This window comes from Anopheles gambiae, chromosome 2, assembly GCF_943734735.2.
Source record: "Anopheles gambiae chromosome 2, idAnoGambNW_F1_1, whole genome shotgun sequence".
Lineage (NCBI taxonomy): Eukaryota > Metazoa > Arthropoda > Insecta > Diptera > Culicidae > Anopheles > Anopheles gambiae.
Window position 1 is genome coordinate 99,094,859 of NC_064601.1, and position 21,372 is coordinate 99,116,230.

General features: G+C 42.6%; 1 protein-coding gene across 22 annotated transcripts in view; it reads right to left on the reverse strand.

The window, feature by feature from the left end:
• LOC4576494 (potassium voltage-gated channel subfamily KQT member 5) overlaps positions 1-21,372 on the reverse strand; it is a 263,147-nt gene that overhangs the window by 54,815 nt on the left and 186,960 nt on the right. For 15 of the 22 annotated variants that reach the window (XR_009764840.1, XR_009764839.1, XM_061644922.1 and 12 more), the window contains 3 exons: positions 20,155-20,211; positions 2,945-3,123; positions 601-687 (listed from right to left, as the gene is read on the reverse strand). Coding sequence is in view for 20 of the 22 variants with exons in the window: in XM_061644922.1 (XP_061500906.1) it covers positions 601-687; positions 2,945-3,123; positions 20,155-20,211 (323 nt within the window). In the remaining 2 variants the exon portion in view is untranslated. Of the gene's footprint in view, positions 1-600; positions 688-2,944; positions 3,163-8,295; positions 8,344-20,154; positions 20,212-21,372 lie in introns of all 22 variants that reach the window. The other 7 variants (XM_061644908.1, XM_061644912.1, XM_061644907.1 and 4 more) reach the window with 6 other exon arrangements.

Below are 21,372 nucleotides of genomic sequence, written 5' to 3' on the forward strand. Positions count from 1 at the left end.
AATGATATGGAAGAAGAAGAAAAAAAACATCATTAAAGTTCAAATATGAGTGTGAAAAAATGTAAGTAAAAAACAATAACAACAAAAACACATACACATAAACGAAGCAAACGATTGAACACAAAACATAAAAAAAACAATAAGGTAAACGTACAAGTACGCAAGCGAATGTAAAAGGCTTGGCTTTAATCCATTTAGCTCCGAAACAACTAGCTTAAAAACGGCGAGTAACGATGAAATAACAGTACAACCAAGGAACAGTTAACGAAAAAACAGATCAAACTATTCATCTCAGGAGGACATAACAGGACATGTGGTGGTGGTGGTAGGATCGAGAGTAGGAATGAAGTAGTGTGCTGTGCTGTGTGTTTGGGTTTTTTGTTGTTGTTATGAGTGATGTGATCTGTGTAAAAGCTCTTCATTGAAACCTTCCCCGAGCGGAGGCATTTCGGACAGCAGAGAATGCGAATGATGAATACAGGGACGGGGAAGGGGAAGCCTTGGGGAAAAGTGGGGTTGAGGGGTGAGATGGCATATAATAAATTCAATTTTTTGCTTTGACACTAGGCAGTATGACATTAAATTAGCACGTGAACTCACCATCGGAATTTTTCTTGGACAGTGCCGTTTCCGCCACCGAGTCTTCGCTGAGACTTGGGTTCATGGGTCTACCATTGTTGGTCACTTCTGCGCGTGAATAGCGGGTTGCGAAGCGGGGTTTTCCATGTTGAGGGGGAGTTTTTTTTTATTTGGTATGTGTGTGTGTGTGTGTGTGTTGTTTATGTTCACACCACCCCACCCAATCCGTCGACGGGTGCGCAAAAGCGGGTTTGGTTTTGGGTCGAGTTCAATAGGGGCATTTGTTTTTTTGTTTATAATTTGCGTGTGCGTGTGTTATTTTTATTTTTCGTTACACATTTTAAGTCCCCCGCAGTATGGCGTTCCGTGGCCATGGTTGCAGCAGTCGTTGGGCGTGTGCGGTAGGGTGTGTGGTATAAAATACAATGTTGTGATAAGAAAAAAGTCGAAAAGCCACGCACGCCATAAACGCGATGATTCGTTGGTTAAGAGTTGTTTCGTTTGTACACATGTGGTTTTGTTTGTTTGTTTGTTTTGTATTATTTCACCAACACGATTTGTTTAAAAAGATAATGATTTCAGAGTGTATTGTAATACGAAGCAATGTTGTTCCATTTTGGCGTTCAAAGTAAAAGAAACACAAGTTGTTGTTGAACCAGTTTGTGTCATGTGTCGGTGTCGCAGTGATAGAGAAGGAGAGAACGCGCATTAAGAAGAGAATGGAGAAACGGAACAACAACAAAAAAAAACAGTCAAACAAAAACCCGAGTAAAATACCCCAGCGCAGCGAGCGAGTGATAAGAAAAGAGAGAAAAAGAGAGAAAGAGAGAGAGAAAGAGAAAGAGATGAAAATGAAGGTAAAAATTCCCTTGCCTGTTTTTGGAGGCTACTGTTTTGTTTTTTTTTCCGTTCTGAAAGAATGTTTTTTTTGCTTTAATTTGCTTTTTTATGTAGATAATGTAGTTTGTAGCGGAACAGTGATCACTACTCTACGAATACAAGGGAATTTAAGCTTCAGAGTGATCTGGCTGCTACAAGAGAGAGTGAGAGAGCAAGTGAGTGCGAACGAATAAAGGTGACAAAACAAGAAGGTGAACAAATGCTGCGGTGAACGAAACACGTGATGGGAACATTGGTGCATTTTTAAGTCGGTGCACACGGCTTTTTGCTACATGCAGTTTGCACGGAAGGTGAGACGGCGATAAATACAAACTTAAGTCATGTGTATGTATGTGGAAATGAAGCGTGAAGTGTATTTGGACGTACAAATATAGGTTTTTTTCTTCATGTAAATAATATCCTATATCAGACATCTGCATGACAGGACCATGTGTGACGTAAATTAAAGATAAGAAGGAACATTATATAACCAGAAAAGATTGAGTGAGATCTTTAAAAAAAAACACTCTGCTGGGGTGCACATTTTCAAAACAGCAACAGCTTTTCAGCAAGCAGCTTTTCAGCAAATAGCGTTTGAAAATATTTCAAAAAAAGATATTCACAAAATCACACATAAAAAAGCTTTCAAAGCTTAGAAAAATAAACGAAAACGCAAGGAAAGCAAAATCTCTTTACCGTAAAGTAGGCTTATTTGTTCAAATCGTGGAAAAGCATAAGAAATAGGAAGAAAACTGTAAGACAAAAAAATATGTGCGAAGGAAGACGCAGAGCTTTTGGCCAAAATGGTCAGGTGCGCACTGGATTGATGGTTTTCAATAGTTGTTTGTTCCTCTATTTTATAATGTAATTAATGTGTGAATATGATGTACATTAGCTGCAGTGTGTAGATGAGTTATTCCCTGCCATATAAGTTCTTAACTTTAGAATAGAGCTTTAATCCGAACCGCCCTGAATTACTTTATCCCTTTATCCCTTTACATAATCCACTCCAAGGGGGGTTTAAAATAGCAAAGCTCCGGATAAGTTAGTGAGAAGTGTTATTATTGCTTTCGTTACCAATTAAACTCTCAAAACAAGATTGTAAAAGCATGATGAAAGATGGACCTTAGGATGAGTGAATGAATGAATGAATGAATTAAAATTCCCAGACCATAAATTGTTCTAAAACAAATAATAATGAATGTGAGTTAAAACCCTCATAAAGTCCCACAAAACGTAAGCCATAATGAAAGATAAAAACATATAAGAAAATAAAATACAACACAGAAAGACCATTGGCACATAGACACACATACAGAAACTTACGTTCTAAATGGGAGCACAATAATAAATGGGATGGCAAACATTCAGGTGTGAGGTAGGAGGGCGAACGGAGGGCGGCGGGTGAAGAATTTCTGAGGCTTTGAAGGTTCTGACAAGGTACGAGAAGAAAAGGGGGAAGGAGGGGTAACCATTTTGCACTTACCCAGATTTTCCGATGAAGCATTGATGTCGGTCACGCGAGGACATCGGCCCGTCCGGCCACTTCCGCCGCTCGGGGGCTTCGGGTTGCCGGGGGAGTGCAGCGATTGGCTCTTGTGCCGCCGGATCGTGGGCAGCCGGGCCACGAACGATGCGTTGTGCTTGAAGCTAGATGACGCCCGCCTAATAAGTGATTTATGATTCAGTCCATTGCTATCGGCACTTTACGGGTGTGGTAGTAGGGTTTGTGTGGCATTTTGTATGTTCATTTGGTGTATGTGTTTGTGCGTACGTGCGGAGTGTGTTTGTGGAGGTAGATTGGGGGCAACATTTTTGGTCATGGGTTTTCAGTAGGACGATATCCAAAAAACAAAAAGGTTGCACGCGCGCATGTGTTGTTGTGTGTGTATGTTTGGTAAAAAGGTTATATATCATGTGACAAAACCATTTAATGGATTGACATTTGATCCACACAAAAACACGCATCGGTCGTAACGCCAACCCGCCCGGAGTTACGGCAAAGTTACGAGCGATGGCGAATGGAGTCAAAATAATTCCAAGAATGGGAATATAAAAACAAAGAAACAATCAACATCAAACAGAAACAAAACAAAGGCACACACACACATAGAGAAAGAGAGAGAATTTGGAGGAGTAATGGCCATACATCGAACAAGAACAGGAACAGCCAAACAGGGCAGGCAAAAAGGCATCGAAAGGCAATAGTATTATAGAAGGGACGTTTGAGACACGGCAGCATTTAGCGGATGCACCAAGTAAGCCACATACACAACAAGCCACACAAAAAACACGTCATCGCATAAAAAGGACCGTAGCGTAGCGTATCGAAATAAATGCGTTTTCGAAAATTGATTCCAATTGGATTATACAGTGCAGCGGGATTGCGCAAAGCATTAAAATGCAACGAAAATAGAAAGTCGAATAAATTGAACAGTTTTCGTTTAACAATGGTTTTTTGGGAAAGTTGAAAGTGCATGATAGCAAAAATAAATGAAAATAAAATACACCCGCACACAATGAAACCGGAAGCCGCCCGTACATGCGTTGTGCATAAGTGTATGGTAATAATGCGCCAGATGATGCCGTATGATAAAAAAAAGTAATGAAAATAAAACCACCGTCATGTGAATTTCCGCCGCGCATATTGATGAGTGCCAGCGGTCGATGACAGCCAGTGGTGGTGGTGGTGATGATGACGATGATGGTGAGAAGTAAAAACAGGATCGCGTGATGAGTTTTCCGGTGGTTCGCCCCCATGGATGGAACGGATTTTTAGTTTGTTGCAATCATCATTTTGTCCAGGTGTTGGAGAGGAGACATCGACCAATCGTTGCCATCGTTGTGGTTGTTGTTGCATTGCCCGCGGGCGAAAACGGACACATCCATTTTCCAAATACATCCAACACGCACCATTGTAACACGGTGCAGGATGACATTACACGGCGACGTGTTTCCGGACGTGGCACGTTGGCATGTGAATGGCGGGCGGAAGTGACCCCAACATCGATTTGTTGTGTTCGCACCGGTGATGTGATGGATGTGCGATTGCAAAGCAACCGAAAAAGGGTGCAGCAAACGATTATGATGTGATGTGTGGGCATGAGTGTGCGCATGATATGAGCCGTGCGTGTTTTTGCATGAGGTCGAACGTCAGGTAGGCAGATAGGCCGTAGCGGTAGGTCGCAGTGTGTGTGTGTATGTGCGTGTTCGTGTAGCATTGAAATGGTGTTGATTGATTGGACGGCAGGCGGTTTGCAATTGGAGCGCGCACAATAAATAAAGCAGTGAACAAATACATAGAACATTGATGAAAAAAAAAAGAAAAAGAAAAAAAAACAATAGAAAATTAAAAGAAAAGAAGAGATGAACAATGTGCAAAACTGTGGTGTGAAAAGGTTAGTGGAGCGAAAATGGGAAATTAAAGTGGGAGGCAAGTGAATATAAACAAAAGTAAACAAGGGAACGAAACAAGACTACTACTACAAAATAAAGGTAAAGTGAAAGACAAAAAAACATCAACAAAATATAACCTTCAACTGATTTATACTATTCTCTTCAGCAAAGTAGGAAAAAAAATGGAAAACTGAAAATGCATCGATTGAGAAACAACACTGTGCAATGTTGAAATGCGTAACAAACTTATCGGAAATAAAAATAAACTTAAAGAAGGGTGATGAATGATCAGCATTTTAAGAAGTAAGCATCAATAGCAAGATCCTTACAGAATTAAAAGGCAAAGCAGTAATATTTTTTGATTACTGTAGCGTGAGCATTTGATTTTAATATTAAATCTAAGTAATTGTTTAAAGTCGTTTGAATAGTTTTATTTACGAATGAGTTGAAAAAATTCTTTAAAAACTGCAAATACGAGAAGAGTAAAAAGTACATGCTTTTTAGTAAAAAGCTCATCAAAACTTAAAATATTGCAGCTCGCACTACTTTAAGAAATAGAGTAAATTTATAATAAGTTCCTGAGAAAATGGAAAAAAAAATCATAAAAACGTTACAAAAGTCAACCAAACGACTTAAACTGTTGTAAATTTAACTGCAATAAAGAGCATTCAGCCAGTACGTACGAAAGCCAAAAGCGAGCTTTAACGAGAACAGAGCATGGAGCACAATATGGAAGCATACTTTCAACAATCAACCCTACAACGCTGCCAAACACAACCTTCTTTGTGGAAAAAACCTTCAAAAGATTAGCTTTAACCTAACTTTAACATTCTTTTTAATAATATTTACATAATTTTGTCACTTGTGACGCGCTTCATTCCATTATGAGCTTAATCTTTGTTGCGAAAAGATTAAACGCGCTGATAAAAGCAGATTGAAACATGCTGATCCTAAATAACTGCGTAGTAAAGAATGGTGCAGCTTCCAGCGTATCGTCAACCGATGGGTCGGTGTCTGCTTCACACAGACACAAACACACAACTATACACACACAAACACACACACACAAACAGAAAACACATTGTATGGACAGAGCATTTACACACACACACACGCACAAAAAACGAGAAGCTCCAACACAACTTGGAGCGTACGGCACAAAACCGGTGACCGTCTAGAAGGCGAGCTTGAAGTAGATCTACGTGACACGGAAATAATGGAAATAAAAGCCCGGCCCCGGAGACAAGTTGGCCGTCTGTTGATCCTGTCGGTGAACCCATTGCCGCTGCAGTCTGCAGTAGGAGCACACACACACACACACACAAACCCTCACCCGGAAAAAGGGAGCGCTGGAGAGTGATAGTTTCCTTTCGTTATAACTTCATCGCATTTGCATATGGTGACAATTACGATGGTCGAGAGGGTGGGCTGGTGGTAGCAGCGGCAAAAAGGACAGCGACGTTACCCTGTTTCCTTACCCATTGCGTGGCTGCATCGGGAGTGTTTGTGGGTGACGCTTTGTGGGTCTCACATATAAATACAAAAGCATGGAATGTTCAGCTTGGTGCGCGCTTACGGACGGAAACGGAAGCAAGCTGTCGGGATTGGAATAAAGTAAGCGCTGCTGCTGGAACGGGGCCGGGCGGGCAACACCCCCGCGTACACATGTTAACAGCACTCTGACTAATGCACTCGCGTACCCTGAGATCCTGGTAGAGAAAAGGGATGAGCATTCTACTTCTAGAGCGGTGAAAAATATATCGCACACGACATGGATACTGTGTTTCCTGCCAAAAAAATGCAAGCCCGAGCTTTTCGCTCACAAAAAAGACACGAAAAACGCTGCAAAAGTGTATCTGTGTGCGCGTTTTAGTACACGGCCATTTACAGAACGTGCCGGGTGACGACGGGGGATGGTAATTTAATGAAGTGAATAATTTACACTGAAAGGTGAGCAGTGTGTAAGTGTGTGTGGTTTAGAATTATTTAAATTAAAGGTGAAAACTATTCGCCACTCGCCTCCAGGTGCTTTGGCAGACAGTCGCACATAGTGGTGGGAGCTCGGAATCGGACCTACCCAATTCCGATTCCGTGTTCGGAATCAATTCCGGAGCCGATTCCGATGCTGGAATCGATTCCGATGCTGGAACCGGAGTCGATTCCGGAGTCGATTCCGGAACCAAATCCGATTCCGGAGCCGATTCCGGAATCAATTCTGGAGCCGATTCCGGAGGCGATTCCGATTCCGGAAGCGATTCCGATTCCGGAGCCGATTCCGATTCCGGAGCCGATTCCGATTCCGGAGCCGATTGCGAAATCAATTCTGGAGCCGATTCCGATTCCGGAGTCGATTCCGGAACCAATTCCGGAGTCGATTCCGATTCCGGAGTCGATTCCGGAATCGATTCCGGAAACTGATTCCGGACCTACTATCCGGAATCGATTCCAGAAAACGCTAGCCGGAATCGATGCCGACAAAATCTACATTTTTCCCATCACTAGTCGCACACACGGTGAGCTGGATTTTTACTTTTGTGATTTTTTCTTATTAGATTATATTTGTTACTTTGAAAAAAATACTACGTTATGCTTTAAAACCTCTAAATTTTGTTCATAAAACAAGTAAATTAGGTAAAGAGTAAGTTACAAAAATAATTACAGAGAAAACAGACCAAAAGCGTATTACTTTCAAGTTGCTATTAACGAACTAATGAAAACGTTATATAAAACAACTGATCACAAAACAAACGTCACACAGCATTAAAGAAACGTTCTATGGGTAGAGAAGAAGACTAAATCCGCTCCAAACATTGGTAGAACAATCGGTACAAGACAAAACCAAGCAGTGAAGATAGTTTAGCCATTTCAATTCAATTTCATAAAAAAAACAACTGACTACGCCATTAAGACCAATGTTTGCGCTCTAATGCCAAAGCGAGCTCTGGTGCAAACGGTCACAGCACAGCAGTTAATGGATTTTGATCGCAAAAATAAAATAATAAAAAACTTCTACTCTAAGTGAAACACAATAAAAAAGTTCTTCTCGTTTGCATTACGATTGAAAGAAATTCCGAGCAGAAAACACGTGTGCCGGCCTTACTTTGGAATGCATTTATAAAAAAAAACTACCGAAGAACCGCTAAACGGATCTTGGAGTAAGATAAAAGCCTTTAAATGTGTGTATGTGTGAGGTAGCAATAATAGAAACACATTCAATTAGAAACACTGTAATTAGAGCAAACAAACAGAAAAGAGAGAGAGAAAAAAACAACCACACGCTCCGTACGCTACTCGTACACGTGGAGGTGGCAGAGAGAAGATCATCCAATCGATTAGCTCGATGAGTAAAAAACAGAAACAAAAAAAAAAACGTTCGCGTTTTCCAACTACTAGAGCAGGGTGGTGAAGAGCACCGGCAAACACTAGAAGCTAAACACTTACGCGGCACTGGATGAGGCGGCCAGTTTTTCAGCTGCCTCCAGCTTCGATCTGTTTCGGTCGGTTTTGGGGATGGTGTGATCGCGATCGGGAGATGAACCGAAATCGGGGGAAGGTTGGGTCGGTTGGTCGGTGGGAAACGGCCCAGAGTGTACGGTAGGAAAAATCGAAATCATCCGTTTTAGTAACGCTTTAGGGAACGGTTATTTGTAATCTTCTTTTTATGTTGTAAACAAAGCAGTAGAAGTTTTGCAATACATTACGAGACGAAACAAATTTGACTCACAGAAATTTGGAACAAAATGAGCAACGAAACGAATTCAATACAGAGAGAAAGAAACAACAGAGAGGTGTAAAGAAAGGTAGTAAACGAGCAATGCACGAGTTCGTTTGGACAGCGTACGAGACAGTGTACGAAGTGTGTGCGTGACTAACCACTCGAAAAGTGTTCTAGGATCGGACAGAGTAGAGCACTACGCAAAACTATGTGTGCGTGTATTGTGTGTAATTAATAAGTGTTGCTTGGGTTGACAGAGCGTACAGGAACGTGTCTTGCAGGATGCAGGCACGATCGGCCAAACGCTCGAAAGTAAATGTTGTTTTGCTAAACTAGAAGCTGACACGTACAACACACGCTAAAAGTACACACGTTGTGGTGCTGTGCACGACCTATGCTACGCAAAAACCATGTACTGTGTCACACACACGCACACACGGTGTGCTACTACTTCCAAAATGGAGTCTGTGCAGCCTAGTGCTGCACAAGTGTTGGCCTGTTGTATGTACAGCAGACAGTACAATAGAGGACAAAGACAGAGAAACCACGATGCCCGTTAAGATGAAGAAAATAGAAAGAGTAGAGAAAGAGCGTACGACGGCAAGACAAAGAGAGAGAGAGCGAGAGAGAGAGAGAAAGAGAGAACAAAAAGTGGATCGCAACTTTGCAGTGGAAAACGAGTGAACAATGGCTACGAAAGTGTAATGGTTTTCCAGAGCAAGCTTTAAATATAATTTCATTATGGTTCCTGCACCGACAAACTGTCTACAGCAATGCAAGAACACTCTTCCTTAACGATATCGATTCGAGGCTCTACTCGGCAACACTCTAGGATAGAAATATTTAATTAATCAAACGGACGACAAAGACACGGTTTGGTGACCCCTTGCGGACCCAGTGTGCAAGAGGTGTGCTAGAGGCAGCTAGAAATTGGAGCATACTTCGAGGCTGACATGCAAAATAGAATGCTTTTATTATGTTTCATAGTGGGGGAAAAAAGATAGAAGAGGATATAAAGAGATGGAGAGAATGAAAGAGAAACTAAAAGAAAAGAACAACACCAGCAATAACTGTATGGGTCTTACGATAAATTTACAACGAGGTCATTGAAATTCTTCACTTCAAGTTCTTCCCTCCCGAGTGCAATCCTCGGAAGGGTTTCTCGCCTAGTCTGCACGGAGTGCTTAAGTGAGCAGCAACAACAACAAAAAAGGTTGCATCGCATGTACTAGCTCTCCTTTTTTCCCTCACTTTCACATCTCATTTAAATGGACTCAAGAGAAACTTACAACCTCCTTTGAAGAAGTGCTCGAGTTACGCTTCACACCGTACCAGTGGAGAGACCAATTGTCAGGCCAATCAGATGTCCGACAGTCTCGACTTTTCCTCGGCGGGATTGCATTACCACTCACCATGCAAAAAATGTGAAATGAAAAAAAAACCCAACTCACACAACCGAGACCTACGCTAACAATGCGGTGGTAGTGGCGCAGTGGTGCAGATTTTATGCAACAGTTTTCTGTGCCCCCCGTCTCCAAACCGGTTGATGGTGCCATTTTGATGTTCTATAATTAAAGCGTTCTGGCGCTCTGCAGCGGCTCGCACCCTTGCGAAAGTGGGTGCACTTTGGCCTAATGAATTTCCCATTCGCACATTTCCCTTTCTTTTCCCCGTTCCCTATTTGATGCGGCTGTGTGTGACCGGGCGGCCCTTCGCACGTTCGTGATGATTGCGACGATTGGACGGGTTTTACTATTATTACTATTATGTCTGGGGATTAAATTGTTAGCCAGAGGTGTCGCAAGAGATGAAATGATTACGAGCGTGTGTGTATTTGCGTTAGCCGACACTGATGGCACACTTGTTGACTTGGCGGCAGCTAGAATGCATTTATTTTCAGTGTGACCTTGCGCAAACACGGCGGGCAGCAATGGGAAGTTGCAAACAATTTGCTTGTTTTTGTGTCTTTAAAACTGAACAGTTTTGTTCGAGAAATTGTTCTTTAGCGAGATACTAAAGTTTTAAACCTTAAATACTTCCCACAACAGCACAAATTTTTAACTAGTATTTGGGGCTAAAATGGATAACTAAAGCTTTGTATTGGTTTTCCTACAACGAAACTCCGTTCAGAATCGAATAGGAATATTCAATTATCGTTTCATAAAGCTTATTGTTATTGTTATTATTGTTGTTATATATTTAATTTGTTAGTCTCGAGGACTGTACTATATGAACTTAAACCTAAACCAATCGTAGCTTAATCCTACATAAATGTGTTAAAGTTTACTTCAATGAAGAAAGTATCAAGAAAGTGTAAAGGTCGGGATACATTATCCGTACTCGCTACCCTCAAACATTGCGAGGGTTGCGAATGATATCATCTGCTCGAGATCTTATGGTATTTCAAATAATCTTTGATTTTTATTCATGGATAATTTTTTTTACGGTAGTATTTGTCGAAAAGGTCACTATTTCAATTTTTGTGGATTTTTTAAAATAAAATGACAAAATTCAGGAGTTTAGTATGCTACAATTTGTACTGGTATACCTTCTCTTGGGGTGCTATAATTATAACTGCTAAAACTAAGGGGTAAAAAAACTACCAAGGCTCGCAAGCTCTTTAATGCGAGGGCTCTGGGGCGGTGAACTTGTATGGCGTGCGAGCCCTCGCGCGCCCTCGCAAATCGCTGTCAATTGCATGGCGGGTAGTGTAATTTCGATTTTCACTAGCGCATCTGGTGGCAGGTGACCAAAGCAGTTTTCCAAACAATTTGGAGTAGCTTCAGAAAATATGTTATTTTTACATTTTTTTTACATAAATCGGACCAGAAAAGTTTTGTAAAAGGTTGATACGAAGGTAAAAGGAAGGTAGGTTCGGCACGCCTTGCATCTATGTTTGCATCGCAAAAAGATGAAAATAATACTTTATTTTGAGATCCGGCACGACCATTCCCTCGTTGACCAGAAAAAGCTTCCACCAACCGCCACCATACGCGCTAGTCGAAAATCGAAATTACACTAGCGAGTAAGGACAATGTACCCCAGCCTTATCCCTACCATCAGTCCTCTACGCCTACGAAATATATGTCCTAAAAAGATATGGAAGACTGTTTCTGTTTAGTCTGTTTTGTTTCTAAATTGTCGAAAAAAACACTGTTGGAGGCAATTACTGAGACATTTCGCCTTGGGTACAACAGATAGAGAAGCCATTTATTGTGTCCTTTTGACATGTCATCTAACTCAAACACGAGTAGCAAAAGAAAGATGATCCCATCAGCATCGGCAAACGCAAAATCACAATAGTTCATTATCTGAGACATTGTTTAAACAATTCATGCTTTAATTGCAGCACATTTATCCTCCGAACCGTCATAACAATGTACACTATGTACAAATCTTCGTACAATTCGACACAAGTACACACTCTTAACCACACTCGTAGGTCAGCGTCGTAACGATAATGGCGAGAATAATGTAGTGGAGTTCTGATTAAGCCAAAACCCCATAATTATCATCAAGCGAGAGAATTAAAATTATATGCACTATAGAGAGAGAAAAAAACTGGAAACTCTGATGATGCTTCAGCAATTTTCTTTCGCCTACACAAAAAGAAGGGAAAAAAGAACCACAAGCGAATTGAAAATTGTTCCAACACCGAAAACCAAAGAGTGGAGGATAAGATAAAACGCAAAAAAAGCAGCCAAAAACACGCTACATTGCAGAATGCGTCCAATATTTGGGGGCTTTATCTATTTTACTGTCGGCTCACTTAAGAGCGTCTGGTTTGCCCGCAAGAATGCCGACCGAAATGAGTATGCCGGGTGTGGGCGGTGATCGTAAACGCGAAGCAGTGGGACAACGCGCGAGGCGAGCGGAACCCGCACCCGGAAAATCACCGGACGGCGGTTTTGTTTGAATTATTTTAAATGCTTTTCGTGAAGCAAGACAAACCGCCGCGAAAGAAAAAAAAACCTCCACCGTAATAAAGTCAGCAGCCATGAAATGATGATGGACCGCAAACCACCCCTAAAGGGGGGACTACTGAAAGGACTGACTGAGTTTTCTTTTACAGCCAAACAGCCAGCCAAAAGACAGAAGAAGAAGCAAAAAACACGCACACACACACATTTCCGTCATGAAGAGAAGCACTTTTTCATTGCAGAAAGAGGGAAGGAACGCGAACAGGACGGTCTGTACAAATTATCTTCACATCCACCGCCATGGGCGGCATCCTTCGCGTCCGTCGAACCATCAAGCGCATCTCATTATGATGCAATTACAGTGGAATTCGTGCCAGGGGGGAGGGATTTCGCGTTCGGCTCTAACGAACCACTCTAACAAATTGAAGCGGAAACGATCAAATAATGCTGTTGACAGTTTCTGTAGCCAAGTGTTGACGAACTGTTGTGTGCTCGCGGGACGCCTTGTGCTCGGGAATGCATCTTGGTCTTCGGACCTTATCCGCGCGCTGTTCCACGAGACGTTGTTTTTCACGCCTGAAAGTCGTCCTTTTTGGTGTTTTTTTGTAGTTTCCTACTGCAAAAAGAAAGTGGAACGCACGTCCGGTTTGGAAGATAATAAATTCAACCTCCTTTTGAACCCCACTCGCAGCGAAATTCCTACACGCGAGCCCTGCTGTGGGTACGCTTGCTAAATAGAGCACCATTAATTCGATGCCAAGTCCCGCTCTTCCCATTGCCCTATTCCCGACAGAGAGAGAGAGAGAGGGAGAACAACAAAAAAACCCCACATTAAACTTTCAGGAATGTGACCCACGTCACACAACGCTTCCAACTGCTTTACAAGTAGCCCGCACAGCCCCCCCCCCCCCCCGGTTGCATTTAACGGTGGGGTGGCAAAACAAACGGCAATCGATTGCATAGCCATAAAAAGCAGCTGGCACAATGTACATCCGCTCGTCCTGCTCCAGCAGCACAACTGCAGGCAGCAGTTGCCTACGCTCCGCAGTGAACCAGGAATTGCTCGTCGCTATTGCCCTCGGAATGGAATGGCGAAATGGCAAATTCATCACGCATCAAACCCGGATACGAGGAGGGTAGGAAAACTCAATTCAAGTTTTCGCACATGCCACCCCGTACGGCACGTCCTCGGTGTGAAGTTTATGGCCGGAACGCGCGCGAAACATTGCCGGCCAAGTGTTCCAGCTCCAGTTTGACTTCCTTCGGGCGATCTTGCTGCACTAAAAACAATAGCGGATGCGTTGGAAAATTGCAACGAAGTGCATGGGAACATGGGTTCTCTCGTTTCGGTAGATTCAATTAAAACACCCATGCCCATACCCTGCGGACTAGCCCGTGTGTGGGTGAGAGGTGTGGTAGAGTGTGGTATTTTTATTTTACACTTCTCCGTTGGTCGCGCCGCTTGAAGTGCTGCACTTGCAGGGCAGCTGCCAAGCCGCACGATAGGACACAGGTGTTAAAAATAAAAAGAGAACTTCTCTTTGGGCTTGTTTTTGTAACATTAAGGGTGGGAAAGCCCTACAGCTTAGCCACGTGTTTTTATTTAATGCTTTAAAATAGCTTTCCAGAGCTTATGTTGGCGTGTGTTCGACTATTTCTAGATGCTATAAATAATCAATTGAAGGGAGTTCAAATGCATATTCTTATCGTTTACCAATTGGTATTACTTTTCACACTAGAAGGGGTTTAAAAGTCTAGTTTGATCACATCTATTTAATACTAAAGCCCACATTTAAGTCTTATAAGAAGTTAATTCATACTTGATACATAATTTGAAGTAGAATCATTGAAATGAATGCATACCCACCATAGATTTAATGAACCAGTTTAACAAATTTAATCAACATAAATACACTCGTTTTTGGATTAATTTGCTTCTGTGCTTTAATCCCTCATAATCCCCCTATGTTTGTCTCCTGCCACGCAAACATTGGTTTCTCCTCGCCAGGCATCCTTTTGCGATTGTCACGCCATTTGTCAGCTGCTTTACTAAAACTGCTGCCTTATCTTAGCAATCAATCGAATTAGTATGCTTTCTAGCAAAGAGCAAAGCAAAGCAATAGGACTAGTGATGTAATCTGTTTTTGTTTTTAATGGAAACCACTGAGCATGCTTCAATTAAAGCACCGAAATGAGTGCTTAAAGTATTCGCGCGAATTGATTAAATAAACCGGAAACCACCCATTTCTATTCCAATGTTTCGCTGTGAATGATTCAGATTAGATGGAAAAATAATATAATTCCTTTCTGCGTTTCTTGCTTTCTCTTTCTCTTTGTCTCTTATGCGAACGATTTAGCAAGCGATTTAGTGTCTACACAGAGTCAAGCTACGCCCGAAAGCGCACCATTTTGCCTGGCAGGCTCTCATCAGCCCGCCCCCATCTGTTAAGCTTCCCGCAGCGAGCGCGAGGCAGAGGGCAAGGAAATTCAATTCACCATCCATCCGATGCTGCCGGAAGTTGACAAGCATCTTCTCGAGATAGGGGGCGCCGCGTATCTAGAGGATCAAACTGCCGGCTTCAGCCTGATCTGTCTGTTCTTTGTTTTCCCATCAGCATCAGCAAGAAGCGTCCCGTACATATCAAAACCCACACACACACACGCACTTATTGCCGGAAGGAAGTCTCACAGGCACCGGAACATGTGGAGTGGCAGCCAGCCAAACTGGGAAGAGAAAATAATTTCCCACTAATTACGTGTTTCCAAATTAGATTGCCGTATCATGCAGCCACCACTTAGTGGCCGCATCACGCTGCTCTGTCCGCTGAACCCGGACCATATAAGCCTCTGGCCACACACACACACTCAAACACACAGGACAGAAGCAGCTTGCAATCACGCATTGCACACGACCGCGCGGCTGACAGTTCGCGCTAATAGAAGTGTCAGGATGTGGATTTTGTGCCACACTGACGCACATACTACATGCCGGCACACCTTGTTCTGGTGGCGTATGTTCTGCCCCCGTTTTCGCTGGTTGATGTTACAGCAGAGTTCGGCACGGGACTGAGTTCGAAAATCGATAACTTACAACGGGGTCAGAGCTTCACCCCCTCCGGAAAATCCGGAAGCACCGACCGGAGAAGAGGTGCAACATGGACATTTGTTGTTTTTTCTTCTTCTGCCCCTACCTCATCGCTTTCATAACAGCTTAAATTATTCAGCTCAGAGCACACACACACACACACACACAACCCGATCATTGGGCCCACCCCCAGCAACAACAACAACAACGGCATGATGTCGAAAGCAATCAAAACATTATCAGGCGGTCCATGTTGTTGCGCTCCGTTTGTTTGTGTTATGATGAACATAATTTACCATCAGACTTCAGTGCTTGTTGTAGCTGGTACCGCTCTCACACACACCTGCCAGCGTTGCCAGTTTTCCGGCCAGTTCCCACAATGTCTGGACAGCAGTTTGTGTGTGTGTGTGTGGGACACAAAATGGTGATTGGTTTCGTGTGATGAACGAACGCGGAAAAAAAATCAAAGCTTACACACCCGCACACAAAATGGCTTAAACAATGTCTCGCAAGGAAGCACAGCAAATGGGAGCAAACAAGCCTTTGCTTTCGCACAGCGAAAAGCTTCCGACCGCTTTGGCCACCAACAAATTTGCCGTCCAGCGGCGCGCAGTTATGCCGTTGAAAATCTTGAATGAAAAATTGATTGAAATTTTCCGTTTTTTGGACCGGCGGGCAACGGCCCGCAATAGAGAAGGCCGAGAAAGTGGGCACGTCGAACGGTTTTGTGTGTGTGTGTGTGTGTAAGCTTCTCGGCAAAAAGGGAATGCTTTAGCCCACACCAACGCACACACATCTACACCGGATTATTATGAAACGGGGAAAACAAATGAATAAGTAAATATTTTGCTTCCTTTCCGTTTCGTGGGGCACGTGATTTTTTCGCCATTTTTCCCTTCCTTTCTTTTACCTTCCCGGTGTGAGGTTATTGCTTCCCCCTGTTTTCTAGGGATTTTTTTGTTGGAAAAGGAGGTAGACAGAAAGAGCGAACGAGATGCCAGTAGCGTTGTTATACAGGGCCCTCCGGATGGTTTGCCGATGGTTGTTTGTGCAGCAATGATGATCCTTTGTTTGGCTCGATTTTTGACCAGAGCAGGAACAACGCGGCCACGGAGGACACGGTGCAAGTAATTTGTTTGCCAACCGAAATCTCCCACTGATCACACTTTAATGGAGGCGGAAATCAAAGCAATCGCATTACGCTGGCATAATCTTTGCCACGACTGACGCGAAAACACAGTGCTTCATCGGACAACGAGCCGGGGTGAAGCTGCGTATTTATTTAGTATTTTCGCAGCAAAAAGATCAATGATGGGAGGGGGGAGTGGGGGAGCATACCAAAGGTAGAACGTTATTTTTATGCTAAAACAATACTGAGTGCCATATTTTGCAGTTTGGAGGGGCTTGTTTTGTTTTGTTCGTGCCCCAATTTAAAACTTAAATTGAACCAATTCGTGGAGTTAAAAATGTATCAAGTTATGCGTTTTGCAGAGTTGGTACTCACTGCTGGTAAGAAGCAATGCCTCGTGTGTTTTTAATTGGATTATGTATTCCTAATAAATATTCAGGGACACGTTCGGTATGCAGAGAGTTGTTTATTTTTTCACAAAACTTCGATAAAGACCATTCACTTCTGATGAAATCATTTGGGGATGTAAAAATCTCGCTCAAATAAAAAAAAAATCCCAGTTGGAAAGTATCTTATTGTCATTTTTCTACACAAAATAGTTACAGAATTGCTGTCAAAAGAATTCTGGGAAAATTTAAACAAGAAAGAAAGTTAAAGTTGAAAAATCAATTCGCTGCGTTTATTTTTAGCTTGTTTATTGACCATGAAGAGGTCAACTTAGTTACGGGCATGAGACTCTCTGCAGGCTAAAATGCGCCTAATTTCCTTTCACGCTGATTTCTTTGAACTATCATTCATCATTGTATGCCTATTGTATCGATTTGTTGCACGAGGAAGTCTACGAGATAAATTTTTAGAATTTGGATCTTTAGGCTGGTATGTTTGCCGACCTCTGTTCTAGGCGCATAATATTTATAGTGAGACAGAAAGTCTTCTTCTATTTGGCGTAACGTCCTACGCGGACATGCCGGCCTATACAGGCTTTCGAGACTTTATTCATTACCACGCATCGGGCTGCGTCAATCTTTTCAATCTTTTGCTACGGGAGGACGGTCCTTGGCTTAAACCCATGACAAGCATGTTGTCGAGTCGTTCGAGTTGACCACTGTACCACGGGACAGCCCCTGAGACAGACAGTATTATAGTCAAATATTGTGAGAAACTGTACTGAGTTAAACACAGATCTATAATAAACGAAAAATGAATGTTTCTGTTCTACTTTAATCTATCAATAAAAGTCCAAGTACTAACATAAAATTCTAGATAGGGCTAGTTATTTTCATTTATAAATATTTATATCTACAGAATTATTGAATAAAAAAAACAAAGGAACCAAACTGCATCCCTCAAAAATAAATATTGTGTTAAAGAGAAATGTAATTTTAAATAATCTTGTCACTCTGCGTTCAGTTTGACCGTTTTTTCAGTGTGTAAAATACTCCACATTCTTCACTGTCTACGCTTTTCCAGCACGTGATAAAACTGTTTTTCACTTCCCAATTTACCAACTAGTGAAATGCCAAAAAGTTTCCCCCATATAGCGATAAATCGCTTCATCTTCCCAACACGAAAGAGTTCTTTTCTGCACTCCACCCCACACACAGACTGTCATTTACACATTCCACTAAACCCAATCCCGATCGAGTTAAGGACGTAACGGCCGCAATCGTTGCTTAAACTTTGTTTCAAAACACACCACTAATCCTAGCTCCATGGGTGCATAAATTTTTCACTCGATTCAGCACAAAGACATTCGAGATGAGAAAAAAAAACGACCCAGCCACACACACGTTACGTCAAGATTTCAAACACAAATCTAGGAAGGCAACAGGGGCCGCACCGAGGAATGGAAACCTGTGGACACAAAATCACCCGAGCCAATATTGGTTTTTGCCAGCAGCTCGATTCTCGGATCGTAAAGTGAAGGCAAAGGCAAAGTTTGCGATTGGGTGTACGGGCCGGATGCAGCCCGTTCAGCCAATCCGGCCCGATGGGTTGCGGTTCCGGTGCCAGACATCAGCTGCTAGACGCATTCATAATTCAATCCTAGAAGTGATTGACATGTTGAATCATGGTGTGCTGATGTATCTGCTGACGGTCGGCATAAAACTCTGCCCGACTCTGACACGCCCACACACGCGCGCTGTGTGGCATCTGTTTTCATTTGATGCTTTGATATTTCGCCGAGCTCGTTCCAGTTCCACAGTTTTCCACAGCGCACACTGACCGATAGCGCAGGACTTTGCTTTCTTTGCATTTGGCCAAAGGTTCGCCCGATCGAGCCGAACGCTAAATTTGAACAGCTCAGTAAAGTACTCGGGTAAATAGCGAGCTTTTCCCTTCACTAGCACTAGTACCTCAGCAGCAGTAGTGTCCTCGGAGGCGAGCAGGGAGAGAGTGACAGGCCGTGGAAACTTTTGTGAAATAGGGGGTAATCACATCATTTGATGCCGCTGATTTGCGATGTGCCGAACCGCAATATTTCGCGGCGCGTACCAGCGAGTTGATTGACGTGACGAGGATGCATTTGACGGGTTGTGCCTGCCCGGGCTCAGTCTGTTTACTGTACGTGAATATGCACACTACAGGCAGCGCTTGAAATGGACTGTTGGAGTGTGTCAATCGAACTCATTTCAGCTCATTAAGCAAATCCCGGCCTGCCAGTTGCATAGTTGCAAATCGACAGGGTCAGAATGCTTTCAGAGGGCTTGACAGTGAGAATTGAATAAAATGGAGACAACATTCCACTTGCAAAGAATCAAATTATATTTTATAACATTGTAGTTTTTAGAACATTTGCAATAAAAATTAAATAACACGATCTTTAATTTCCCTTTTTCTATACACCCTGTATAATCACAGTTTTGAGAACAATATTTGTTTATGAATACACATTAATTTAAAATTACATCAAACAAAGAATCAAAGAGAAGAATCAAAGGAAACTTAAAACAAGACAAGTGGAAAATAGTAAATTTAGTGATTAAATATACCGTAAGAAGGTGCAAAATGGTTTAATATGATCTATTATTCTGTTCAATCTACATTCGATAAGTGCACAAAAGGATTGCGAAAGAGGTGAAAGAAAATGCTTAAAGTACCCCCACTGGAAGGAATTATAAGATGCGATAAAATAGACAACAAACACAGACAGAGGAAAATTGGAAAGCCAGAGCCACAACCATTCGACAAAGAAAGGGACACAATAGTCAGACAATCGTTACGCAGGCAGATCGATACGTATGTGTACAACGCTAGGCAGCAGCACAAAACACAGAAGAACAGAAGGAAAGGAGAGCACAACCAAAAAAAAAAAACATACTGATCCAATCACATCCCAGTCACATCGAGTGAGAATTATACATAAAACAACACACACACACACACAGACACACAAAGAGAGACAAAGTCAAGACAGGAAGAGAAACACTGACTGTAACGGGAGACCAACCTTTCCGTGGCACTAGGGCACCTTCTGGCCAGAAGATAAATTTTTTGACCACGAAAGCTTTCAATACACAAAGAATAAGGGGAGTTTATGTTGTGATGTTGGTCAGATAGAAGGGTTAATTTTTATCGTTTTTATTGTCGCATCAACAATGGAAAAGGAGTTTAAATTTTTTAAACATTGCGTTCTATTACTAGCTGTTACATTTTGGGGGAGAAGAATACTGGGAGGATATTACAGAGGGTGCGAGTTTTACAGGGAGCTTTTAGATGCAAATAATGGCTTTAATTTCCCAAACAAAATCCAACTGGATCAAGCTTTCATCTATCTACTAAAGAACAACTGGACTATGAATATCGATACTTTGTCGTTTACATTAGAATGAATAGAGTACAAAGGAGAGTCAAACTTTAAGCAACAAGCAGCCTGGTATCATTTGCTACAAAAGCTTCCACAGCATCAATACCCATGGCGAAAGGGCGGAGGGAAAAAACCGACGCACAGCTATCCCTAATTAATGACATCCGTCCGATTGTGTGTATTCCCCGGGGTATAGATATAGCTTTCACCCAATCTGGGAGCAATTTCGCTGACACTAACCTAATCATCGGATCGTTCCGTATCGATGATGGACGGAGCACTAATCAAAAAGACGGCACACATAAAACAGGGGAAGAACAGCAAACACATAAGAATAGAGCAGCGGCCGACAGCAATGGGGGAAGGGGGGGATGTAACTCAATCAGTTACATCGTAAGCAGGCGGCAGTGTGTAGGACTCTGTGGGCCACTAGTAATGACCTGATGTACGGTCGATACCGTTGGCCTGCTTGTGCTGATCGATCGGTTAGTAAGAGGAAGAAAACAGAGAAGGGACAGGATGGTGTGAGAAGGGAAGCAGAAGAAGTGCGGATACTAACCCACACACTAAGACAGGAAGAAAAGCTTTAGTGGCAGTAAGTTTTACGCAAGAACACGTGGCGAAGAATAATAGCTGCAAGCAAGGAACGGATCATTTCGACTGATCTGGAGGGTGTCCTGTTGGGATCAAATCGCCTGGTAGGGGGCTGTATTGCTGCGACAGAAGCAGTGCGAGATAGCTTGTCGACAACCACCACAACCCATCAACTTGCAGCAGCTGAAGGAGAAAGGACGATGGCAATAAAATCGGGCAGGGAAAACCTTGAACGAAGAAAATCGATTCTAAATTCCGGTTTGTAAA